The sequence below is a fragment of the Plasmodium chabaudi genome, assembly GCF_900002335.3.
Source record: "Plasmodium chabaudi chabaudi strain AS genome assembly, chromosome: 9".
In the NCBI taxonomy this organism is placed as follows: Eukaryota; Apicomplexa; class Aconoidasida; order Haemosporida; family Plasmodiidae; genus Plasmodium; species Plasmodium chabaudi.
In genome coordinates this window covers 690290-718256 of record NC_030109.2, presented here as the reverse complement: position 1 = coordinate 718256, position 27967 = coordinate 690290, and the positions used below count along the sequence as shown (strand labels likewise).

The following is a 27967-nucleotide window of genomic DNA, read 5'->3' as shown; positions in this document are numbered from 1 at the left end:
AAGTTACCAATATAATTTTTTAGTAAACTTAACTTCTTCGTTTATAAAATTATTAATAACATCAGAAAACATGTGAGAAAAAAAATGAGACAAAATTGTTGGCTTCAAAAATGAATAATCCTGCTCTATTCGAGAATTTAAATCCGTCTTTTTGTTATCTTAAAAATAAATAATAGTGATAATAATCAATTATGCATATTCATATTTTATTATGTATGAGCATTATATATATATATGTGTGCATATATGTTAAAACATTTTTTTGCATATTAAACAAACCTTTTATTATATCAATTAAATTTTCACTTAATATTTCATCCATTGTCTGTATTGAACATGCACTTATATTTAAAAGTTGCTTAGTGCATTTACTAATATGATTTTCAATTATACTTTTAAACATTTCCGAAAACATATTACAGCAAATATCCTCTACAAACATTCAATAAAAATATAAATATTTCATTAAATCATTTATTCATGGTTAAAAACCATAAAAAATATAAGTAAATGATACAAATAAACGAATAATATTATATTCTAACTTTTGTCATAGATAATTTTGTCCTTGTATTGAATTCTCTTCTCTTTTCGATTTTGAAAATTTAAATCTTCTAATTTATCAAAATCGAGATATTTTCTTTTAAAATAACCTTAATTTAAATATAAGTGTGAAAAAAAAAATGTATTGAGTCAAATGATGTAGCAATGCATATATGAAAAGGTAGTTACTTTTTGATGTATCCTCCAATGTGATGGGTAAGTTAATGTATTTTTTAAAATACAAGATCTGTGGGTAAATGTTGGTTTTAATTAAGTTCTCAAAGATATTATCTTCTTTAGTTATATCTTCAAAATTGCATGTAAATATCTTAATATGAATATAAAAATAAAATTTGGGAAATTGCTTGGCTCCCTTGTTAATTATTTCGGTCATATTTTCTTTTCCATCATTGTCTTCTATTAATTAATTAAAAGGTGTTTTTTAATTAGTGTAAATACTATTATAAATGATTTGTGAATTAAAGAATATATTTGTTCTACACTAAATACCAATGTCTACTCCGTACAAGGCCCTTATTGCATTTTGAAGCATGCTGCTATTAATGTTATCCTAATAAAATTAAATAAGTGTATTCATATATAAATGCATTAAAAGAATTATATTCACTTGTCCACATTTACAAAGATACTGCATTATGAATACATATATATTTTTTTCCATTAGCAATAATTACATATGCGTGTTTTAGGGTTTGAATATTTTCAATTATTTTTTGGGCATATGAAAAAGTTATATCATCAAATTTTTTGTGCTTATTCCTTTTTGATACTGAACAAATTTTATCATTCACATTTTTTGATTTTAGAGTTTCTCGTGTATCTTCATATACTTCTTCTATTTAATAAGGAAAATCCAAATAATGAAGAACATGTAAGAATATATTTTATCAAAATTTAAATATCTTTGCCTAAAATAAATTCCATTTTGTTTATATACCAATTTCTGCTTCCACTGTATCATCTATAATTGGTTTTATAGAACTATTTTCATTGTTCACAGTAGGACAACTTTCTATATATTTTAATTCGATTTGAATATTGCCTTCTATGTCTAGCAATACATCACCAAGAATGAAAGTAAACCTTACAATAATCGTTTCTCTTTTTTTGATATACCCTGAATTTATGCAACAATATATACATAATAAATAAAATGTAATAATTAGGAGAAAACATTATTATAGGTATTATTTTCATAGATGTAGTTTGAACCTTTTTGAGGATGTATTTTTAAAATGCCCCTTGGAAATGTATTTTTATTGATTATTTTAAATTTTAAGTCTTCAGTGTATGAATAATTCTTTATTATAACAATTCTTTCTATTAAGGATCTAATATTTACATCAAAAAATATGTACATGTGTATATATGTAGGTACCGTTTTCTCGGAGTGGCAAAGAATAGTATAATTTATTTTATTGTTTTATTGTTTCCCATTATTTTTATTTACTTTTGCGGGGCACATAAAATGGTTATTGAACTTGGTGCAACATAAAATAAATTATTTTTCATATATATATATGAATATGGGGGTATAAAATTTGAACAGAAGGTCTTGATATTTTGGTCAGCAATATTATTAATACATTTATTATTAAATATATTAATATTTTTATACTCATATTTGTATATGTTTTGTGATGTATTATTTATTTTAAGTTCCATTTGTATTTTATCCATCTCCTATATGATAAAAAAATAGGGTATTAATTGGAAGTGTGAATAATATAAGTACTGGGGTACATAAAAGGCAATGTGCAGTTTTTATTTATATTACAATTTCTTTTTGTAAATGCTTAAAATGAGATTTTATTATTAAATTTTCTTTAATTATTGATGGAGATAATTCTGAAATCAATATGAAAAGAGAGGTGGATTTTTTTCTTTTAATAACTCCCTTTGGATTTAAAACTGTAAAATTTTTAGTTGGCTCTATGTCATAAAAGATGTCTAATTCACTATCATTGAATAGGTCTACATTTGTAATGCATTCATTATTTAAAGGGAATGTACACTCCTTCAAATCCTTAATAGGGTAAAATAAAGGGTGGAAATAAAGTATTTGCTAGTGTTATAGAAATGGGCATAGACAATGAATGCATGGAAAAATATATAAGAATATTACAAATGAGAGAAGAATAAACAAACATTGTAATAGTGAATAAAATTACAAATATAATAATTTTGTTTTTTACTTTAAAATTCATAAAATATATTGGAGGGATATGCGGATGATATGTTAAAGAACACAAATTCAATGGAACAATCTTTCCATTTTCTACTTCAATTATTAATGGCATATTATGAAAACCAATATATTTATGCTTATATAATAAGTTAATTGTTTGAATTCCTTTTTCTTTTATTGTAAATTGTATAGGATTTATCTTAAGACTATCCAAACATCTCATAGAATTTCGAAACATATTGTCTATGTATAAGATTTTCCCTAGCTGCATATATAATAAATGTTTATAAAAAAATTATTACTTCGTTAAATAAATAATTATATTTAAATGGCATGAATGTAAATGTACATATATATACATTTATGATTTTATTATAATTTAACCTGATCTTCTTGGCCTTTGACATACGGGGGTAAAATTGGAAGAATATAATGTTTAATAGTATTTATTTGGATGTTTAGAGGAATGTCTAAAGGGTTATATAAAATTAAATCTACAGATGTTATTTCATCTAATAAATTATTTCCAATATTAAACTGTATATAATTAAAGTGATTAAATAGTTTTTTCATATTTTCTATTTTCGGGTCTTTTCTGTATTCCATTTCTATTTGTGAAACTGGATCTTTTAGGTGCCTAGAGAATGTTTAAATTGGATATAATATTGAGAACATATCCACATATTATGAATATATGTGTAACCGAATGTATGTTTCACTAAATCAAGGAAAATAAATGCAAGCTTTTAATATAATTTTGAAAAAATACGTGTTAATTTTATCTATAGAGGCCATGTTCCAGAAAACAGATGTTGGTGTTTTAAGATCACTTATATCAATAATTTGAAAATATGGCATAACCACATTTATAATTATATCAACGCTAGATCTGAAATTGATAATATATATATTACATAATTATTATTATTGTGTGAATGTATATACTTTTTGTTTTGAATGCATATATTCATCGATGTACACATTTTGTTTTTATTTTTTTATCTTTTCTTTATACTTATATTCTGAAAAAAAAATATTGATGCATTTAAGAATTTATATATCTTTATGAAAATTATATATATATCATCTTTATTAGTTTATATATTCAATTGCATATATATGTGAATTTGGTTATTTGCTTACCTCCTACGATGGCAAAAAATCGATAGACAAATATCCCCTTCCGGCTACTATTAAAACTAACATAAACATATTTATCGGAACACGCGTTTATTACATTTTCATTCGTTTTTGTCATTATGTTTTTTTCCGCATCTTTAATTTCTTCCTCATCTTCAAAAAAAAAATAATTTAACAATTAAATATTAAAAGAATAAAATAATAATTACTAACTAAATTTTGTATTTTAATAGCAAACCAAAAACGTGTTTGTTGTCTATTTGGAAAATCTCAGTTTTCGTTTTGAAATGGATTTTAACAGGATGTTCATTTTTTATTCTGATCTGTAAAAAATAAATGAAGTTAAATAGAAATGTAGGTATCATAAAAACGAAAGTAAAAAAGAAAATACATAAGAATTAATTTTTAACTTTTTTGAGCCACATACTTTGGCAGTAAACTGCTTTCCAGGTATTATTGGTTTGCTTTCAATTATTTTTGGATACAACAAGAGAGATGATTTTATTATGGTAGCATTGATTGTAAACTTTTTACAATTTTTGTTTATATAATCTTTCATGTTTTTTTTTAAATATGTAAATTTGTTTTTCATGTCTGCATCATTTATATACAATAAATAAGTGAATAGTAGGGATATAGATTCGGTTATACTATATTTACAAAAAGCCGAAACCTGGATATTTTTCTTTTCAAATGGTGCCAAGGAAAAAAAGTAAAACTTATATTTATTTTCTTCATTGATAAATGAACTTACTTCATTATTTTTATCTGTGTCTTCATTTTGGAAATCATTCTCATTTTCTAAAAATTTGGAATATTCTTTTTTTTCATCTATATGAATATCAATACTTTTAGAGTCTTCTTTAATTAGTAGGCATAAAGCATTTCTCTCAGTCATATTTTCGACTGAAACGTTTCTAGAGCTTTCCGTTTCGGTGCTCACACAAGGTAAATTCTTTGAGGAAAAAAATGAAAAAATATGTTTATATATATTAGTTATAATATTGTGAATAAATAAATTATACTATGATAGCGATTTATGATGTTTTTTTTACTATATCCGAATTTCCCTTGTTTAATATCACATTATTTATCTCGTGAGACACAAAAATTGATATATATTTTTTTTTAATCCCATTTACTAAATAATGAATTTTTATTTCTGATTGATTCATTTCCATTTTTTTTGGAGAAAAAAAAATAATAACATTTAAAAAGTTTTTTTTAGGGACATAGTTGATCTGCGGGTATACTCTAAAATGGACAAAAATGAAAAGGATATATATATTCGTGCTTTATGTATGTATATATTTATTTATATTTGTTATTTTATCAGCTTCAACCTTATCCCGTCAACGTCATTTTTAAACGGAGTGAAATCAATTATTTGTACGGTGTCAGTATTATTTTCAAATTTAGCAACTGCATAAGAATTTTCTTCCGCGATTATATTTAAAAAGGGTATATTTTTTGGAGATACAGATAAATTATCTATTATATTTTCTGTTTCGCATAAATATTTTGTCTTGAATTGGAAAAATGTAACATACAAAAATAAGGGGGCTAATAATGTTCTGCTGTTACATTTTGTATAATCTTTGTTATTGGATGGAAAGACACAGCATTCATATATTTCTCTAATATACTTTTCTTTTGAAGCTTTTACATTTTTAACCCTTAAAAAAAGTATGAAAAATGAAATGACTAAAATGGGATCGATAAATTAAAAAGGAGCGACACACATATATGTATATATTTGTTTATGCAAATGTATTAGTGCAAAAAATTAAATTTAGTATTCAATTTATTTGAATTTTCAGATGATACTTAAACGTTTGACAACCAAAAGGGGGGAGTTGTGCTTCTATAGGTGTTATTGAAAAAATACTCTGTGCACTTTTGTTGGAATCCAGCGAATTTAGCCACACACATGTATATTCGATTGGTGTTTTGTTTATAATTGTTAAACATTTTTCCTCGAATTTTGAAATTTCGAGTTCATTTGGAACTGCAAATACATCTCTTAATGAAAAAATAAGATAATATATGTTCATACACAATAAATGGAAATATATTAGCAATGGAAAATGTACATAAGTTTGTGAAATAATTTTACTTTTCATTTATTCCAATGATTTCATCCAATATTTCATATGGTGTATCTTGGTATGAATCAAATTCAACTGGGAAATCCCAAATGTCTATATATTCATTTTGTTCATAATATGAATCGTATGTTCCCTTTTTATCATATATTAAACTTTTATATCTATATATATGATGCATGGAAAGGGGACACATTTTGTAATTTACAGAAAAGTTGCAAATAACATCTATATAAAAAATTTGCTTATTTAGATGAACTAAAAAATATATTCTTTTGTGTATATTTATAGGATATATACAATTACATTCTAAATTTAATGAATAAAAACTGTTTTTTTTTACAATAATTTTTGTATTTTTTATATGTATAAAATTTCCTGAATTTAAAACTTCGACGTTAAGATCTGTATTTTCATCATTTCTTATAGTTATTTTTTCATGAATATTATCACCTAATTTTACATTTTCAAAAATATAAAGTATTTTGCTAAATTTTAATTGTATATTTATAATTTCGCATATTAAAAAAAGTTCAATACAATAATCGTTACATGCTTTAAACTGAATTATTTCACTGTACTGGTTAACTGGGTTATACCCATCTACAATTAATACAACATTTTCCTGTTCCTTCAATATAAACTTTTCGTTTAAGAAAGTAAAAATTTTATTTTCTTTTTGCTTTTTAGCCTTTTAAAAGTATAAAAAATCGAAATATGGAAAATGTGAACAAAATATGGCCATATAAAATGATAAAAAGACAATGTGCATAAATTAGTGTAAAGTGTATTTTTTATAGTTATGTATTAATATTTATAGAAATATATATGATGTGAAATAATTTACGGTAATCTTAATCGGGGCATTTGTGAGATTTTTCAAAAGTATGGTTTTAGTAACTTTTTGTCCTAAGGTTACTTTTCCAAAGTTAATTATACTTTTATTAAAAATTTCTTTATTTTGATCACATAAAATAAGTATTTGTGGTAATACAGAAACCCAGTTGATTTTTGTTTTTTTTTTTATTAAAGCGACTTGGAAATTTTCTTGGTTTAATGATTGAATAATGTCATTTATGCATTTTTCTTCATTTTCATCTGGGTTAATAGTTGCATTTGTTTTATCAATATCTTGAAAGTATTTATATTTTTTCTCAAATTGTTTCGGAATTTCAATAATAGAGCATGATATAGTTTCTTTATATGTCTGAGGAACCTCCGAATATATGGTTAAATGTACTGATTTTTTTTCATTAGGCTTTAAAATAAAATATGAGGGTTCTAGTTTAATTTTAAGTTTCTTATCTTTTGATGCATTTTTATGAAACAATTTAACTATTGCATATAATGAACCATCATTTTTTGTTATTAGTTCTTCATTAGTCTTTTGTTTTATAACCATTTCATTAAAATTTAAAATAGATGGTAGAATTACATCACATTTTAATGGTGTCGCTGTTAATTTTATAGATATTTTTTTATCTTTATCTTTATCGTCTATTAATATATTTAATGTTTCAGATATTATTTTAAAATCGTTTAAAGGATTTAAAAAACTTATTGGATACCATTTGTTTAGACCTGGACTAATGTTTTCTACTTCTTGTAATGGGTAAATAAAATATTCACTACTTTGAAAAAAAAATCGAAATCGTATTATATTTTTAGTTGTATTTTTTATATTTATTTTTTTTGTCATTTTTACACCTCCTTCATAGTTATCAAATTCAAGCGCAGGAGTTAATTCGAGCCCATATATCCTGCAACTATCGATTTTTTCATTATTTTCCATTTTAATATAGATAATGTTAATATATATTGTTAAATGGTATGTCTACTATTGAGATATAGATGCAATGAATATGTATATTCTTATATGGTTTAAGATGTATTTTGATAAACTACATAAAAAATAAATCGTTCACATCTTAATTCATCTTTTTTATTATATATTTTTTTGGGAAATATATTCGTAGACACATATGCAAAATATAATTAAAAAAAACGACTAAAAAATATGGTTATTCTGAATTTTCTATTTTCATTTTTTATATCCCACATTGTGACGCTGTTTTATAAGGGATTCGCAAAATTGCAATACTATATTTTAGAATTTTTTTTATAAGTAATATTAATGTTCATGTTTATTTTTTCCATTTTAAAAAATTTATATGCGTAAATAATATGCACAGTAGAAAAAATAAAAAAATTAATGCATATATAAATAAACTAATGAGTGAATTGATAGTTTTATTAAAAAAAAAATTTTATTGCTTAGTGATGCATAAAACTATAAAATTCATAAAATAGTTAACTAAAACAATACATATGTAATTATTTATAATGCTTAATATTAGTATTCACTTTGTTATTATCTCAAAAAATTCACAAGGATAATATATATGAATATGTATGCACATTAAGACAAAGTACGAAAGGATTGATAAAAAAAAGAAAATAATAAAAGCTTAAAATGTGCATACATTTATACACGATTTTGGATATTATATATGCATATTTAAATTATCAGATGAACAAATTCAAATTAAAATTATAAAAATTTTAACAAAAAAAAAGTAAAAATATAAAAGTAATTTGGATACTATATTTTTGCTCCTTTCATTCATCAACAAATATCGGAAATATAGAAAAATATACATTCCTTTTATGGTATTCTGGATTCCCTGATGTATTAGACAAGGTCTTTTTTAGTTTCAAAGCATATTCTGCATTCCCCTTAGATAGTAATCCTAAGCAATGTGAATAAGCCTGTAAAGTGTTACACCAATTTTGAATAATTATATCAATAGATATACCTGCCCTTTTTAATAGTACTTGTAAATTCATCATAATAGTTTTTACATGTTCATTTTGTCCTTCTTTTCCTGTAGGATTTATGTTACTTTGTGATATATTTGGCTGGTGTATATTTCCATTTTTATTATTCATCATGTTTTTTGTAAAGTGAGTTGTTACTTCATTTAGATCATCAATATGTAGATTTATTGTATTATTATCTTTTAAAATAAATGATACATAGTTATTTTTTATTTCAATTTTATCAATAAACATATTACTTTTCAAAGTTGCAATGAAATCGGGCGTATTTCCGTTGCTCATCAAGTTATATATACCAAGCCATTTTTTTGTTAAAGATATTTTTGGTGTGTGTTTTTTGAAAGCTTCAACTACATCATAAGCATATGTATATCTTACTTTATGTGTTTTGGGTAATTCTTCTTCAAATATATTATAAAAATCTAAAATTACATCTAATAAAATATCTTTTATTTTGATATTTACTCCATCGACATCAATTATAAACAATAATTTTCTTGGTTTAGATATATCTATATTTACATATTTTTTATTTTTTACATTTTTATATTTCATAATTTCTGATCTTCCTAAAAATGTAAACATAACTTCCCCATTCGGTGTTATTTCAAATACTCCTTGTTTTGTTTGTGTCTTCATCTCTTTAATTTCTAAAGTATTTACAATTTTCCGAATTATATGCTTATTTTTTTCGCCTAATTCATTACTATAGCTACTATTATCATTACTATACCAGTTGCTATTATTGCCTAACCCATCAGCCATCAAATTGCTCATATAACTCGTATTACTTACTATTTCGGATGAATTATTCATTTCTGGGAACATATTTTTTTGTTGTTGAAATAATTCTTTATATACTTCATCCACAATTAGATTTGTATGTTTATCAATGAACTTTCTATCCACATTATTTATATTATTAGTTGCATTGCTATTACTTATATTTTGTTTAGTATTTAAACTGAATTCACTATATGTATACTTTCCGAGGATATCTCTTTTATTTACATAAATATTATTTGGATTGTCACCATTATAGCTACTATTATTATCATTCAATAAATCCTTTCTATGGTGTCTCATATCCATTTTACATTTTGTGATAAAAGAATTTTCTTTTTCGCTAAGCAAACTATGATCAATTTGTTCTCTATTAACAGATTGAGAATCTACACAATCGATATTGTTTTTTTTCAATTTACTTTCATTATGTGATGAACATAAACTCGATTTTGATAAAATTGATTCAGCTGGTGTTGGAATTGTAACTGAGTTATAAAATTCATCATTAAAGCTATCTAGTGAGCATTGTCCAATGTTCCTATTTTCCGTTTCATCATTATATGAATTAATAGAATATGAATTTTCGTTATCTACATTAGATGTGTTGTTAAATTTATTTAAAGACACATCATTTTTTTTTTCTTCCATACGATATTTTAATTCATTTATATTTTTATTTATACATAAATCGTCTTGACTAGATTCATTAGCATACAAATTTTCTACTCTTGTTTTATTATTTTTAATAAGGTCTCTAATATTTTCCATGGCATTTGGGTTTATATCTATAGGGTGTTTATAATTGTAATTGTAATCTTGAGTGCTGTTTGAAATATTCATTTCGTTTTTTAAATGGTTTTTGTTACCTTTTGAGTTTGCTTGATAATTTAAAACATCATCATTCGAACTGGAAATATGTTCTCGATCTTCATTTAAAATACCATCGAAATTATAATTGCTTTCTCTTTTTAAACTGCTATTAATATTATTTTCATTTGGATTTTTTATTCCATTTAATTTATCTTTGCTACCTATATTTTCAAAACAATTTAAAGAATTGTTTATATTATAATTTATATATTTATTATGTATGATATTCTCAGTTTTAGTATCTATATTGGGATCTCTTTGAATGCCAAATATTTGCTCTGAATTACTTCGTTTCATTAAACGGACATTACTTATTTGTTTATTAGAAACTTGCCTAGTATGGCTATGCATATGTAACTGTTTAGGCTCTTTATTCACGTCATATTTATATTTACCTTTATGATTGTATTCTTTATAGTATTTATCATTTTTGTTTTTCTTTATATCTTCATTATTTCTATATGCATCTATATCAGAATAATTCTTCGAGATATATTCCTTTTTATTTTCATCCTCATGAGTGTCATTACTTTTACAAGCATTTTTATCGCTAGAAGTGGTTGGAGTTTCTTTGGTATTTAATTCTTCATAATTGTTTTTATCTGAATCATTTTGTGATATATACATAGATTCATTATTGTCATTATCATTGTAATCTTCTGAATCTGTATTAAAAGAAAAATTATATTTTTGAGAGTTTTTAGAATTATGCAAAATACATTTTTTATTACTATTACAACTATTTTTTTTATCTTTTTGTGCAGAAAAATTAATAACTTGTGCTTTTTTAAAACAATTTTTACAATTATTTGCATAATCAGAATTATGACAGTTGTTTCCAACTTTATTTTTTTGCTTATTTAATGACATATTATACGATTTTTTTTTTTTTCGTCCCTCTTCTTTAATTTCATTTAAATTGCCTACTATTTCTAAGTTGTGGGGTGTATTCGGTTTTATGTTTTTGCTATTAGTATCGTTACAATGATTATCTTTACTAAGAGCATTTTTACTGGGTTTATTTGTTTTACTTCTATCAACTAAACTCAAGTTTAGTCTATTTTTTAACTTTCGACATTTTCTAGATTTATTTGTAGAAACATATGCCAATTCATTTGCATATTTTACATTTTTTTTACTACAGTATTTTGAATTATGCTTGCAATCATCTGCACTACTATGTGCATCATCGCAAGAAATGTGAATACAATTATTCTGATTTTGTCGGCTTTCTGTTAAGTTAATTAAATCAGAATTACTACTATTATTATCATCATGTGTAGTTGTGCTTAATTCATCACTTTCATTCGTAGATTTGTGAGGAGAAGAAAATGTATCTGAATTATTCAGAATAGATTCTTTGATATTTTTTACAGGATTAGATACCTTAAAAGCTTCATTTATAAAATGACTAATATTATAATTGTTTACTTGCATAATATCATCTTTATATTGATTTAGATTTTGTTTATTAATATTTTGCAAGCATTGTATATATTCCTTTAAATTCTCTTTTACTATATTTATTAGTAACTCTTTAAATTTTTCTATATTTTTAATATAAGAAAAATTTACATAATTTTCATTTTCATGCATAAAATTGGCTTTATCATATGCATATTTATTGTCTATAGTTCTATAATTAAAATTGTTATGTCTATTATATTTGCCTACATTATTGCATATACCATCATATGTGTTATTGCTTCTAAAATCAAGGGGGTATACACTATCAGGATTACTAATTTTGTTTAAGATATTTATATTTTCATTATTATTAAAAATGTTATTGTTGTTATATACTAATCTATTATGTACAAGATTATCTATTATATTTGTACTTCTTCTAATATTCTGCATTGTGTTATAATGCTTATTATAAGGATGATCGAAAGCATTTCTATGCATATCTACATCATTTAAATTGTTCTTTCCATGTACATATATTTTTCTATTTTCGTCTATATCTATACGATTATTAAAAATGTTATTAGTTACATTATCTTCATTTCTTACCTTATTAATTTTTATATAATTTTTAACTATGTCATTTTTTTTCTCTCGCCTTAAATCAAAATGACTCATACTTCTATCTAAAGCACTTTTATCTACAATATTATTATTGTTATAGTTGAATATACCTGTTAACTTTTGGAGGGTATTACTTTGATAATTTTGCCTTGATGGAAAAATTATTTTATTATCACTGTCACCACAATAAAAGGATAGTCCATCTAATTTTTCATAAAGGATTTTATTTCTTGTAAAATTATAATTATTATCATTGTTACTATTATTATCTGTGTTATGTTCTATTTGTCTTTCGTTTTCATATGGATTATTAAAATTATTTCCACTATAGCTTTTACTAGTACTGTGTAAAAAAGAAATATCTGGAACTTTAAGGGGCTTTACTTTAAAAATTGTTTGATTACTATCCAGAGTTAGAAATGTTTTGTAATCCTCAATATCGTTTTCATTTACATTATCACTTGAAATTAATTTATGTAAAGGCATTCCACTATTTCCTGTATTTATATTAATATTATTATTATGCAAGTTACTATAATAATTATTATTATTTTCTCGATATGTATTATTTTGATTATTGATGGTGCAATCATTTTTTCCATTATAATCACATCGTACCCCCTTTTCATCATTCCTACTATTGTTATCCTTACTTGTGCTATTGTATTGATCGAGCATTTGTTTAGGGATGTTTGTAAAATTTTGATCGGGCATATGTTCTTTTATATCAATTTGTTCAAAATTATGACTTGATAAACTTAAATTTAAAGAATTATTTGATAATATCATTTCTCTAATTTGCTTTCTTCTGTTTACAGCATCTTGCAAATTTTTGTTTGTATTGAATTCGTTATCATTATTTGTAAAATATTTAGACAAGTTTTCCTTACTTAAGAAACAATCAGTAGTATATGGTGGATATATATTATCACTTGTATCTTTTGTTATAACTTCTTTTTGTATATCTTGATTAGCTTCTGGAATTTTTTCTTTACTTATGTAAGGTATACTTTTTACTGTATTTTGTTTTATCAAATATTCATTTTCAGTGGGGGTAGTGTATGTACAGTTTTCATTATATTGAATATTTTCATTTTTGTTATTATTTTGATTTCCTTCTTCAATATTTTGTCTTATTATATTATGGCTCTGTGAAGATACATCACCAATGTTTATATTGCTAGGGTTAACAAAATTTTGCATTTTTGCATTCTTTACTTATGTAATATATTTTTATCATGTATTTGTGTATGTGCGTATATACATATATATACAAATTGAATTCATTAACAAAATTTACATATCTTTTACTTAATTATACATTTGTTTATTTCCTTTTTACACTTAAATTTTTTATTTTACTATGGGCATAAATACAAAGTTCGAGAAATTTCATAAATTGTAAAAACGGGGAATTATAAAAATCCTTTTCACCTCGATAAATTATTATTCGCAACTTTTTACAATTTTCATATAATTCTCTTAATATTTATAACTTAAAAAAATATATATATTATGATAAAATAAATTATAAAAGTTTTTTTTGCGATTTCCTTAATTTTTTTTACTTTATTTTATTATTTCACAAAAATGTATTATACATAATTTTGATGCAAATGACAAATACATGAAAAAAATTATAATAATCAAATATATGAGATTAACGAAAAAAGAAGAAAAGGCAATTAAAGACAAAGATACAAACATTAAGTATATATTCACTTTGTGCTTTTAAGCATATTATACTAATGTTTTCGAAATGTATTTTCCAGGTATAATTTAATTTACTTCTTCATCAAATGTCGATGTTGAATTTTTGCTAAATGATTTATGATATTTATGGGCACCCTCCTAAAAAAGAAAATGAGCAAATTTATTATTTGGGGGCTATTTTGTTAAGACGTTTTTATCTTTTGCTATAATCTTATTTATTTTTTTAACTTCGTATATATGAAAATACACACTTTTAAAAAGTATATATATGGATACAGTAACACAAGTAAAACAAAAACATACCCTTAATTTTGCCAGTTGCAATGTAAAAATGATTTGTCTTTGTGTATCCTCAATTTTGGAATGTTTATTTACAACAGTCGTGTTCAAATAATCTTGTAATTTCTGTATTAAAAAATTTTAAATAACATAATGCATGAGCATATATATAATATATACATTGAATGAAATATATTTTTTTATCTTGTTTCAAAGTATTACATTGAGCCTTTTGGAATTATTTTTTTTTGTTAAGAATACACTAAAATTCGGTTCCCTAAAAGGTATAAAAATATAAATATGTCTGATTAATATGTCTATGAATCGAATTAGCTTTTAATGCATTAATTCGTTTAAAAATGATATGCTATATATTTATTTTATAAAATCTGATATTACTTTCCATTAAAGGGAACACATATATACGATTTAATCGTATAAGAGTCGCATAACTCAATAAAACAGTAGGCGTATATATTATCTTTCCCACACATCTGCGAATAAAATAATATATAATGTAGAATAAATGTTATGTCAATAATTTAACAAAATATAATATGATTTTATATATCCACATAACCATAAAATATGTATAATAATAATGAAAAGAAGCGATAGATAATATTTTCATGAAAATAAATAAAATATTGAATTTATGTAGTAATCAAAGCAAATTAAAATAATAATCTTACACTTTTATTTTCCTTTTCATTTTTCAAATACGATTCTTCAGTTATGATTTCAAAAGATGATATCTGTTGCAGCGAAACTGATTGAATTTTTTTTAAGGCTTCCAAATGTCTTTCAACAGAAAATGAGGGGAATGTATTGGGGTGAGATCTGTATTGATAGAATAAATAAGAAAACAAATAAATAGATGAATGAAGGAATATATTTGTTCAAATCTGTATATATAAAAAAATAAATATGAGTTAAGGAAATATATTAATGCAAAATTTATATTGTATATTACTTGTAATGGTTCAGTTGCCATATATCCCACATCCTAAATAAAACTGAAAATTAAAAAAAAATAAAATAAAATGGTATACACGCAGTATATTTATATGATGTATATATATAGTAGCGCATTTGATGAAATGGGAATAAATAATTTCTGAAATATATTTTGTTTTTAATTTTACTTCGTGTAAATAATTTCGAAAATAGAATAGATAAGTCTAAGCTTTTATCCAAATGCCAGTTATATATTTCTGACAATTTGCTTTTATTATTTTTATCATTTTTTGACTTCTCATGGTTATTAGTATTTTTATTGGAAGAACTAGAGGATTCTCCTTTTTTCTCTAATCCTGTATTTTTCGTTTTTTCATTGGAGGTATTTATATTATGATGTTTTCTTTCACCCAAAGCATTCACCCAAAAAAAAGGAAATCCATATTTAAAGTTATGAAAATCGTTTATATTGTTAGAAAATAAAATTAAATGATCGTGATCGTTATATATATCTGATAAATATTTATGTCCATTCATTAATCCTATAAATTCAATAGGATCAATTTTTGCTACCAAACAATCTGCATCATATAAGTGGAATATATTTATTTGCACATTAAAATAATTAAGATATGTTGAATCGGGTAAAATTGAAACATCAAAATTATCTTTGGCATGAAAATTTATTGTTATATATTTCATATGAACATGTTCTTTCTTAGCCAATGTATTTTCATTGGTATCATCTGGCATTTTTCTAAGATTTTGTACAACATTATATTTCATATATGTAAAAATTTCATTGTAATTTTTGGATTCTTTAAAGTCAAACATAAAATTAAGTGTATTTTTATTATTTGAAATTGGTATATCATTGGTATTTAATTCATTTTGTGCATTAATAAGTTTGGAATATATAGTTAACAAATATTCTGATCCACCTTTATCTAAAAAGTTATATTTGTCTAATAAGCATTTAATATCCTCTTTAAATAATGATAATTTATTAGAAGATGCAACTTTTCTTTTATTTTGTTTGTTAAATTCATTAGTATATTCTTTACTTGTTGTTATTAAGCCTTTTAATTCTTCTTTAGCTTTAACACGTTCACTAATCTCTTCCTCTATGCATTTCAAAGTATAAAGATATGAAACTTTTTGTTTTGAAAGTGTTTTGTTTTTATTTTTTGGATCTTTTAAAAAATCATTAATATGTGACAATTTTTTTTTTAAAAAAAACTCTTTTAAATCCTCATAATTTTTAGTTTGGAAATTAAGTAAATTTCCAATTATTTGTTCATAGTTAGATTTTTCGACAGCTTCTTCATCTAATATTAGAGAAATGAAGTTGCTGTTTTCTTTTAATAAATTACAAAATTGTCTCATAGCAAATAAATACATTTCAATAAATCTATATGTCATTTTTATATTCATTATATTATTTAAAATTTTTCTCTTTTTCTCCATTTTTATTTCATCATGTGTTTTATCATCTATTTTTGAGTCTTCATTATTCGTAATACTTGTAATCATATTATTATTTTCATCGACGATTTCTTTGATCAAATTTTCATTCTCTATATAATATGTTTTTAACATTTTTAATTGATATTCACATTCTTTCCAGTAAGAATTAAAATTATTCCTTATTTTTTTAATATATAACTTTAGGTTATTTTGATTATCTTTTAAAATCACATTATTGAATTCATTGTATATGTTTAATTCAAACGCATTTGTATAACAATTTTCGTCAGTTTTTTGTTTTTTATGACATAGTTTTCCTTCATCATCGTCTTCATTATTCTCATTATCGAGTATCCTTTTATTATTCGTTTTTATTTTATCATTTTCATTAGATCCCTCGATACCACCTTTTTTTGAATTTATGGCATTATCACCATTTGTGGTTTTATTTGTTCCTTCATTAGACGGTACTTTTTCTTCCCCTTTTTGATTGGATTTGATATACTTAGATTCAAAGGATTTCTTTAAATTTCTGATACTTTCCATTTTTTACAAAACAATTTATCAAAACATGTATATAAATGTGTGAGTAAATAAATGCAGGTATATAATTATTTATAAACCTATTTATTTGTATACATTATTTACCATACCATACTATTATATGTAATAAATTTATTTATATATATACTATAGTTAAATATTTAATGATTTTTAGGGTCTAGCATGTATGGATGTATTACTACATTTGCATAAGTTATTATTGCTCTATATATTTCCTTTTATTTTATAAGAAATGTCGTTAAATAGTAAATTATGAAAAGAATGAAGCATACGGATTCTGTTAGCATTCACCATTGTATTTTGTGTATATGTAAATGTATATGTATACACATAATTATTATATATTAGCTGTATTTTCTCTCTTTTGTTTCATTTTTTCTGGAAAATATTTTTTTTATGTGAACATTTAAATAGCAAAACCATGAAAAAGAAATGTTATGTTAAAATCATCGAAATATTGTTTACTGTGGTTTTAATATTTCATTGTAAATAATATATTTACATAATTACGTATATTATTTTTATATTGCGTTTCAAACAAATATATATGAATTTATCTTGTATAAATGTATTTTGAAAAATACGCTATCGAAATGGTAATATATAATATATTCATAACGTACATAATATATAATTTTAAAAATCGCTGGAAAAAAATAACTTACAAAAATAATAATTCCCACATTTATATAAAATAATTCATTTATGTACAATGAAGCATAAAATAAATGATATATTTCATTGTATTGATTTATTCCTAAAGTATATTTGAAGTATGTAACCATTTATGCATATTAAACCTTTTTAATATTACTAGCGATAATACTTTATAAATGAAAAATTTTATTCATAAAAAATATAATAATAATAAACCATTAGCTATAATTTTCAGTATAGTGTTTTTATTTATTTTGGCAAACAATTGGTTATTAAAAATTTATATAGTATGTACATATTTTTTTAATCTAATGATGATTGTATACAATGTTAAGTTAAAGAAGTGAATTTAGGTATTACATATATGGATGAAAACAAAATATGGAAACACTCAAATTGTATACTTAACGGGTGTTACACACTAATAAAAATAATAATAAATATAACAACGCGAATAGAAATATACTATAAAAATATTTTTTTATATCTACAACATATGCAATTAAATGTGTGATGATGAACTAATCAAACTTAAATAACGAATAACGAAAACATAGATAAAGAAAATGAATCTTGTGCTCGTTTATTGTGTTTTGTTACAGTTGTAACAACATATGTAGTATATCCTTTTACATATTTCTCGACAAAAAAAATAAAATTATGAGTAAATTATTGATCACTCAGTGAAAAAAACGTGGTTATTTGATAATATAAATATAAATAACTTTTATAAAAATAAAACAACATATTGTTTTCTAATTTCATATAGGCATATTTTGTCATTTGATTATAATTATAACTTTGGAAATAGAGTGGATAAAATTTTTTCATCATAATATTTTTCTCATTCTTTTTTATAGCTTCAGAAATTAAGGCATGGTACATATATACTATTGAATTATATATTTTTGCATTCGTATGATTATCATGCATATATACATTTAAAACGGTTTCTGGATACGCATTATTTCCAAGAAGTTTGTAAAAATATATATAATTTTTAATATTTATATGCATAAGTGAATAAAAATCATTTAGACAATCCTTATTAACGTTAAAAAAATTTAAAAAGGACGATAAATCCGATATATCATTGCATTCCTGAGTTGAAGGGATTTTTTCTAACAATTCTATATGTTTTAAATTTTCATTTTGCATGTTAGCATTATTATTAATGAATAGGTTGTTTATAACTACATAGCTTTCTTTTTCTTTATCCCTTAAAAAAAAGTCAAGTTTATCAATTCCCTTTTCATAATTAATACCACACACAACAATAGATACTTTGCCATTACTAATAATACATGATGCTAATAAAATTTCATCATCTTCATCGTTTATTTCTAATGTATTTTGAATGAAATTCAATACACAGTTATCTTCACTTGCTAATATAACTTTTCCATTTCGTAAATTTAAAAAATTAAAAAAACGTGCTATAAATGCGTTAAAATTTGAAACATCTTCATATTCTTTATTATAAGATTTATATATTGGAATTATCCCAATGATATATTTTTGAGTGGCAAAGTTCGTAACATAGTATTTCCCAAAATTATTTGTTATATCGCATATTATATGAATTGTGGATTTAGATACTAAATTGGTAGAGCCATCATATTTTTTTGATGTTATATTGCTTCTGTCATTTTGGTTTTTATAAAATGAAACACATATTTTTAATAACAATACAGAAAGTATGCCTATACAAACGTATCCAACTGGTCCAGGCATTATTTCTTGTATATATGTTTTCCCCTTTTATTAAATGAGTTTTTATGTTTATTGGTTATTTCGTGTATATAATATTAATATCATATGTGGACGGGCATATATGCGAAAAATAATAAATAGAACAATATACCTATTTTTAATTATAATATTATTAAAAAAACAAAAAAAAGTAGCAATATATAAGGTTGTTATAAATTCTTCATAAAAACGGAAAAAAAAAATTAATTCTCCATATAAAATAATTTCCACATATGTATATATTTGTATGTTTTATTCATGTATATTTTGTTTATCATCAAAATGAAGTATAAATGGTGAATAAAAATTATTTTTTGTTATAAGTAAAAAATACTTTTCCTGAAATAGTGCTTTACCCTATAAAAAATGTTTGTTCGGAATGCAGTTATTACCCTTCATATATTATTAAACCATAGCTATTGAAATAACTTGTATTTTTTTTATTATTGTAACCTAAATAAAATAACTTTTATTTACCCTCACAAATTACATAATAAACGAAATAAAACAAAAATATATACGAGATATAGTAATTATATGATTTTCCACAATATTTTTGTTGCATATTTTTATAATTTTGGTGTTATATAACAACCACTTTTGTATATAAAAGAATGATTGATTGTCAAGTTTATTATACAAAAAAATACTAATTTATAGTATATGTTAAATTTGCAAAATTATTTGTATGTTCATATAATGCATTAAACAATTGTTATTTACTATAAAAGAATAATGAAATATTTTGTGATGCCTTTTTAAAAATATAAAATTTTAATTTTAAGTAATTCTACAAAATGGCGACAAAAGACCAATACGTCGGGTATGAAATTATGTTACAACACCAGAATTTTGGAAAAATTGGGATGTCCATATCTATATATTGTATCCATATAAATTGTTTGCCTTTATCACTTAACATAAAATAAAATCATCGATGTTTTTACAATATGCAGGTTTTGTTTCCATAAAAGTAAAACAAATCACATTGATAAAATTGACCAAAATATAACAGCAGAGCAATTTTATTTGAATTATATATTGAAAAGAAAACCATGCATACTAAAAAGGTGTGTATAATTCATTTGTTGTTTATTTATATTATTACAGTTTCTATTAATATATGATGATTGTGCTGTTAAGATATCTGTTTTAAATAAGTTATTCTTTGATTTAAGTATGTTTTTTCCTTAATACTTTTTTAGTGAGCATGTAATTAAAAATAAATTGAACATAGATATTAACTTCATGAAGAATAATATGGAAAATGTAAATGTTCAGTTAGAACAAAAAATATCAAACTCTTTTGGAACAGGGGAAAAAATCGAAATGAAATTTCATGATTTCTTATCATTATTAGAAGAAGGGAATACTAATTATTATTTAAATACCCAATATATAAAAGAAAATGCATATCATCCATCTGATTTATGTAACTCGATTACTCAACAAATGATAAATTATCTCCCAAAGGAATTAGACATTATGGGGTAATTAAATTTTAATTCATCCAAATTTCTCATATTTTTCTTTATATTTCGGTCATCTTTGTCTTTTTCCTTTTTTTTTATATTAATTTTTTAGTAACTTGGAGATATATCAGTATAATATTTGGCTAGGAAATAATGATGATAAAAATTTAAAAACATTTTTGCATCATGATTATCATGATAATATATATGTTTTACTAGAAGGTTATACATTTTTTCAATATACCCAAATTTTTACTCATTAGTATCTACAAAAATTTATTTTATTTTGTAAATTTTCTATGTATAATTATTTTAGGAAAAAAAATCTTTAGGATATATAGCCCACATTTTGCTCATTTATTAAAAACAAATGGTATTATTATTTTTTTATTTTTATGTACAATAAAAATATATATTCCATGCTATTTCGTAGGAAGCTCTACAATATAAATTATTCAATTATTATATTGAATTTTTTTGTCTATAGGAAATATTTCCCGTATTCATAATAATGGTTTAATTGCATACTCGCCATTTATTAGAAGTGATGGTAAACATCAAAAATATATAAATTCAAACTAAATATAAAGTAAATATGAAAATGTATATAATATGAAGATATTCCCATTTCACATATTATTTCAGGATCAAATTATTTAGATGTATACAAAAAAAAAGTGGATAATATATATTACGATATTAATTTAATGGAAATGTATTTAAATAGAAAGGGTAATAAATAATAATATTTTATACAACTCTTCGCCATCATATACCATTTATATTTCTATAAGTTAATCATATATATTTTTTTTGTATAACACCTTTAGACAAGCTTCTGGACGATGAAATAATTGAAAATTCTATAGATAAAGCGGAGCATAAGTAATTCAGATAAATATATACATATATATATATATATTTAAGAAGATGAATTAACAACATTATATGTATAATGCTTTTTAATTTATGTAGATTAAGTGCTTTAGAGGATAATATTTTAAGCTACAGAATTCGTAAATCAAAATTCCGACACAAAGAAAACGCGAGAAACGATATACCAAATCATTTTTGCCTTATTAATACATCGGACAGAACATCTGGTTATTATATATTGTATTTTTCTTATTCATATTTAATTTTATATTAAGCCAAAAAACAATAATACACATTTTTTCAATGCTTTTGCTTTCTTAAATTTTTAGATGATTGTATCTTTGATGATAACACCGAAATAGAAAACAAATATATTGAGATATGCATAAATAAAGGAGACATATGTAAGATAAAATATGAGTATATATTATTCATAATATGATATTTCATATAATAATACATAATGAATCATATTTTTTAAATTTTTTAACAGTGTATTTGCCATGTGGATGGTTTCACGAAGTTAAATCCTTTTCAAATGAGAAATGTAACAAAATTTTCAATCCTACAAAAAAATATTATATATTAATACACATATTTTTATATATTCTATAAATGTGTACACCTTTAATTTCTAGTGAAATATACAGTAATAAATTTTGTTCATATTTATTTAGACCATTTAGCATTTAATTATTGGTATTACCCACCTTACATAAAAATGACGAATTCGCTAGAAATGCAAAACAGGTTTCTCCATCCTTATGTAGATAGGCATTTAACTGAACGAAATAAAATTCTATATAAAAAGGTATAAATATTACAAGTATAAAATTATGTTTTAATCTGCTTTCATTATTTATTGAGATATAGAAATTATAATTTTTTTTCAATATCAGATTGGGATCATTAAAAAAGAAAAAAAACAGGATATCATAAATATTTTATCATATTATAGTAATATGACTATAAAAAAAAAGAAACGGCCCAAAAGGGCAAATATAAACAGATTTACACATCGAAGAAGGCCAAGGGTCCTTAATTCTCTTTTTTAAAACACAAATATGCATAATTTTTATCTGTTTTTTTCATATTGTAAAAAATTATATTAAAAATAAATATAAAAACATGTTTCTCATATGGATCAACGATATTTTTAATTTTTGTTCCACCTTTCAATTTTTTAATATTTTTATTATAAATCATTTGTAATAATGTAAAGGTGTGTTATATATTACGAAATAATTATATAGCCTTAAAAAAACTTATATTTTGCATATTATATTTTTATTTATTTTATTTTTTTGTATTTATTATAACTTTTAACTGATGAAACATATAATTCAAAGTACTAAGAAACCACACTATTTTTAAGTGAAACATCGATAATAATAATATATATAAAGCCGCAATTAGGCTAATGTCACATAATATAAATAACAAAATAGATATGCAATAATAACTATAATTAGATAGTATACAGGGGGAATTTTTTGGGGACAATTTAGAATTCAAATGAAAGGTGTAAAATATTTTTTTTTATCAATAATATGTGTGATATATTTAGCAAAAGCATATGTCATAGATGAAAGTGCCAATGTATTACCTCTCGATAATAATTTAGTACATGTTAAACTAAAATTGGATGTTAATGGAAAAGATTATAAAGATAATTTTCTTCCAATAAATTTATTAAAAGTATTGAACTATGTGAAGTCTCTTAAAATAAATATAAAAAGAGGGGTTTACAGAAATTATTACAACAACAGATATTTGGACAAATATCCATATGGTTTTACTCTTGAAGTTGAACTAAAAAAGGGAAACAATGATAATAATAAGGAAACGGAAAATAGCGAATTTTCAAAGCATGAAATATTTATTTTACACCAATTATTAAACGAAATATGGTCTATTACTGGTGTATCGACTAATCTTTTGAAAATAAAGGATCTGATAAAAGTTCATAATAAAATTTTTGCATTTCTACCTGATGAAAGTATATGTACTGAATATTTTTCATTTATTAAGAAGTTATACCCATGTAAAGATTTTGGAGGGTTATTCAATGCAATAAATTCAACATATTTAATTTCTAAGCTTTCTACCAATATTGGATTTGAATTAAATGATAATGATGAAAATTTTTTATTATTATACATTGATTATATTACACACCATGATCAAAAAAAAGATGTTAGAATTATAGATTTAATAGATTCGAAATATAGTTTAAACGATTGCCCTTTGATAAATAGGAATACACTTATTGTCCAAAATAAGAATGAAGGTTTTATTTCAACGATTTTCAAAAAACATGGTACAACAAATATGTTTTATGAAAATATAAATTTATATAATATTTTGCAAAATCCACAACAAAACATATTAGAAGAATATATAAATGTTAATATAGTTAGAGAAGAAGCTAATAGTATGATAACTGCTGATATAAAAAAAAAACAAAGCTCATTATTATATATATTTCAAAATTTGAATGCAAATCAAAATAGTGATTTTCTATTCGTTGATAAATTACCTTATCATTTGACACCCTTACTACACACCATAATGATTCAAGGGAATGCCCCTAATGATTATGACAAGTCAAATGAAAAATGTAATTTTATTTATTTTGGTGAAACCGCACTTAAAAAATTCAACTTTAAATTTAGCAACTTTGATAATATTGAAAATATACCAAAAAGTGGAAGCTTTTATTACATTCATTTTGAACACAATTTACCACCATTGTGTAAAATAACAATAAGGTAATTATTTCCTCTCCGTTTTTATATTTTTTAATATATTTTTATTACAGAACTTATATGAGCATACAATGAATTATTTTGTCTCCTTAACGATAAAAATGGGTTCTTAGATTATGTCCATATACGTTTCTTACAAAATAAATTTGTATATATCATAAATGATATTGTGGAAACTTTATAATAAAATTGTTTCCTCGAAAATTTTTTACATGCTCATTATGTACATAAAACATATATAATTTTTTAAAATAAAATACGTATATATTTGTTTTTCTCTATACAATTGTTTACACAGATTTGAAGTAGTCAAAATCCGTATTAGGTCATTCGAATTCGAGTTTGACATAGATAGAGGTATTCTATTAGGTAGTGGAATATTTATGCAAAAACGAAACCATAGTTTACCTGAAAATAATGATTTCATGTATAAATATACTCCATCAATTCTTATAGATATAATTTTGCCAGATACAAGTAAGTTTAATTAAGGAAATAAAAAAACACACATAAAACGACATTGTAGTTCTATAAATATAGGCATGTTTGCTATTTTTAAGCATAATCACATAATTTATTTATATTTATTCCCATTTAGGTATGCCCTTTAATGTTATGGCAATCGCAACATGTGTTATTATGTTATTTTTTGGATTCATATTTAAGCTTACTGCAAAAGAAGAAACAAGATATATTTGATTTATTTTTTTCTTACAATATGCTCGACATTTTAATAATTAAAAATAATAAGTAAATTAAAAAAATATTGCATATCATTATATTTTTATCTTAATATGTTTTACATTTATTTTTACGTTATTTTTTGATGTAACTCTATTTATACTTTTATATGTATAATTATATAATTGTATTATGCAATATTTTATTTTTATTCTTAAAATGTTTTACAATTTGTTCCTTTTTTTTTAATTTAATATTTAAGGAATTGCATTTTTTTTGTATTTTTACATGAGTAAAGTTTTTTTATAAGCTAAAATTGAAAAAATATATAATTTCACCCTTAATCATTTTATTAAAATATATATATACACACTCTCCTACTATTTTAAAAATGTTTCAATATGAGTTTTTAAGTGATTATAGATTTTGAGACAATAAGATATTTACTTGGAATATGCACATGCTAACACATTTTGTTTTCGTATTAAAATGGGAAAATAACATGTATAACATATTGTTAGGACAATGATGTTCCCATTAATTATAAAACGATATTCTAAAATTTTAAATTGGAAGCATGATACATATTATGCAAGTTTGATGACCAAATATGTATATTTTGATGACTTTATGAGATTTTGTAATGACAATAAAGGTATTAATAAATATGCTCAAATTTATATAATTTGTTGTTCTATATAAATTAATCATAACAATAAGAAGAAGATTTTAGTATATCATTCATCTATTTTGTGATACAAATGTTTTAATAATTTATTTTCCTTTTTTAAATAATTCAGAAAATTTCAGTAAAAGGGACATTATAGCATCATTAACATATGTTCACCATATGAAAAAGGTGGATCTACTTTCTCCTTCTTTTAATGCTTACAATGATTTCATATTCAGCAACATAAACATATTTCGATCAAACATAAGCACATTAATTCATAGGTGAGTTCTCAAAAACTGTATTGAAAATAATATATATGTACCGTGTTTACAAACTTTAGTTCATATCTAATAATTGTCTTTTTTATTTCATTTTCCCTCTTATATATAGATATGCTATTTTGGGACATACAAAATCACTTTTATTTATTTATGAAAATGTATTAAAAAACAACATTTTAAATTATGATAATAAATCAATTAGCTTAATTGCTTGGAGTTATGCAAAAAATAATTTTTATTTATCGGAACTTTTTATAGAGATAAATAAAATGTTGCGAGGGTGTATCAAAACAATGACACTCCATGAGTTATCATTAATAGCGTGGGCTTATTCTAAGATAAACAGGCTGCCACCTTTAGAAATGATATGCTTAAAAAATAGAATATATCAATTAGTAAATTCTTTAGATGAAGAATTAGATAATTCTGAAAAAAAATGTGAAATAAAAAACAATAATATATATGATATAACAATGAATATAAAGGAAAGGGCTAATGAATATGACACCAAAAATCTTCTTAATGAATTACAAAATACAGAAAATAGTACTTATAATACGAGTGAAGAACTTAACGAAAGTAAAGAATCGAATTCACAAAATCACATTTTAGAAAATACCGATGAAAATACAAATGATAATAAAATAGATATATATGGTTGCAGACAAAATTTAACTCAAGACATTTGCATGATTATGAAATCGTATGCAATTTTAAATAAGTCAGATTCCTTTTTCTTTTTATTCTTGTTCAATTTTATTATAAAAAATATAAAAAATAACAAAATGACAATGACAGCTCAAGGAATAATAAGTATTTGGGTATGCTTAAGAGAATATGAAATAAAAAATAAAAAAATAATAGATTGTGCATTAGAACTATCACGATTTTTAAGACTTGACCACACTGTAAATAGTTCTATGATGCATGAAATTGTTACTAGTATACATAAATTAAAAATAAAAGATAGGAGAATTTTATACCATTTGTTTGTTCATTTAAAAAAAAAATGTATAAATATGCATACTCAGCATTTATATGATGTTATAATATGCTTACATGACATGAAAATTAATGACGATGATTTATGGAAGCAATTTGGGGTAGCAATACAAAAAAAGGCAATTGACTTAGAACTAGCACAAATAAAAAAATTACAAAATATTTTTACTACCAATGGAAAAAAAAACGATAGAATTTTAGGAGTTCTTGATGCATTTATCCAAATAAAAGAAGACATTAATTCATATGGCCCAATTTAATAAAAGTAATAACATAAATGCGCCCCATGTACATTTAGAGAAA

At 22.9% G+C, this 27967-nt stretch overlaps 7 protein-coding genes across 7 annotated transcripts; 3 read left to right on the top strand and 4 right to left on the bottom strand.

The window, feature by feature from the left end:
• Positions 1 to 3: 3 nt before the first annotated feature.
• PCHAS_0918700 (conserved Plasmodium protein, unknown function) lies at positions 4 to 7789 on the bottom strand (the record flags this gene model as incomplete). The annotated part of the gene is made up of 22 exons (XM_016798126.1): positions 4 to 158; positions 280 to 432; positions 546 to 653; positions 733 to 960; positions 1054 to 1114; positions 1239 to 1399; positions 1502 to 1681; positions 1777 to 1895; positions 2015 to 2247; positions 2342 to 2590; positions 2736 to 3017; positions 3137 to 3389; positions 3522 to 3641; positions 3768 to 3774; positions 3896 to 4045; positions 4131 to 4215; positions 4320 to 4847; positions 4948 to 5146; positions 5236 to 5568; positions 5720 to 5914; positions 6009 to 6688; positions 6845 to 7789. 22 exons carry the CDS (start codon positions 7787 to 7789, stop codon positions 4 to 6), a joined length of 5424 nt encoding a protein of 1807 aa, XP_016655375.1.
• An 827-nt stretch (positions 7790 to 8616) lies between these two features.
• Positions 8617 to 13725, bottom strand: PCHAS_0918500 (conserved Plasmodium protein, unknown function; the record flags this gene model as incomplete). The annotated part of the gene is made up of 1 exon (XM_732575.2): positions 8617 to 13725. The coding sequence occupies one exon, from the start codon at positions 13723 to 13725 to the stop codon at positions 8617 to 8619; it is 5109 nt and encodes a 1702-aa protein (XP_737668.2).
• Positions 13726 to 14301: 576 nt separating this feature from the next.
• PCHAS_0918400 (conserved Plasmodium protein, unknown function) lies at positions 14302 to 17484 on the bottom strand (the record flags this gene model as incomplete). Its single annotated transcript, XM_016798125.1, has 7 exons — positions 14302 to 14373; positions 14539 to 14640; positions 14737 to 14791; positions 14914 to 15008; positions 15207 to 15354; positions 15488 to 15530; positions 15660 to 17484. 7 exons carry the CDS (start codon positions 17482 to 17484, stop codon positions 14302 to 14304), a joined length of 2340 nt encoding a protein of 779 aa, XP_016655374.1.
• A 1344-nt stretch (positions 17485 to 18828) lies between these two features.
• On the bottom strand, positions 18829 to 19893 carry PCHAS_0918300 (conserved Plasmodium protein, unknown function; the record flags this gene model as incomplete). The annotated part of the gene is made up of 1 exon (XM_016798124.1): positions 18829 to 19893. One exon carries the CDS (start codon positions 19891 to 19893, stop codon positions 18829 to 18831), a length of 1065 nt encoding a protein of 354 aa, XP_016655373.1.
• An 815-nt stretch (positions 19894 to 20708) lies between these two features.
• PCHAS_0918200 (JmjC domain-containing protein, putative) lies at positions 20709 to 23314 on the top strand (the record flags this gene model as incomplete). The annotated part of the gene is made up of 13 exons (XM_016798123.1): positions 20709 to 20734; positions 20868 to 20981; positions 21117 to 21401; positions 21496 to 21605; positions 21700 to 21756; positions 21871 to 21933; positions 22029 to 22115; positions 22214 to 22268; positions 22359 to 22486; positions 22589 to 22663; positions 22753 to 22806; positions 22937 to 23070; positions 23159 to 23314. 13 exons carry the CDS (start codon positions 20709 to 20711, stop codon positions 23312 to 23314), a joined length of 1344 nt encoding a protein of 447 aa, XP_016655372.1.
• Positions 23315 to 23774: 460 nt separating this feature from the next.
• PCHAS_0918100 (GPI transamidase component GPI16, putative) lies at positions 23775 to 25726 on the top strand (the record flags this gene model as incomplete). Its single annotated transcript, XM_016798121.1, has 3 exons — positions 23775 to 25030; positions 25326 to 25504; positions 25626 to 25726. 3 exons carry the CDS (start codon positions 23775 to 23777, stop codon positions 25724 to 25726), a joined length of 1536 nt encoding a protein of 511 aa, XP_016655371.1.
• Positions 25727 to 26233: 507 nt separating this feature from the next.
• Positions 26234 to 27924, top strand: PCHAS_0918000 (conserved protein, unknown function; the record flags this gene model as incomplete). Its single annotated transcript, XM_016798120.1, has 3 exons — positions 26234 to 26363; positions 26509 to 26662; positions 26772 to 27924. The coding sequence occupies 3 exons, from the start codon at positions 26234 to 26236 to the stop codon at positions 27922 to 27924; spliced, it is 1437 nt and encodes a 478-aa protein (XP_016655370.1).
• Between the last annotated feature and the right edge of the window lie 43 nt (positions 27925 to 27967).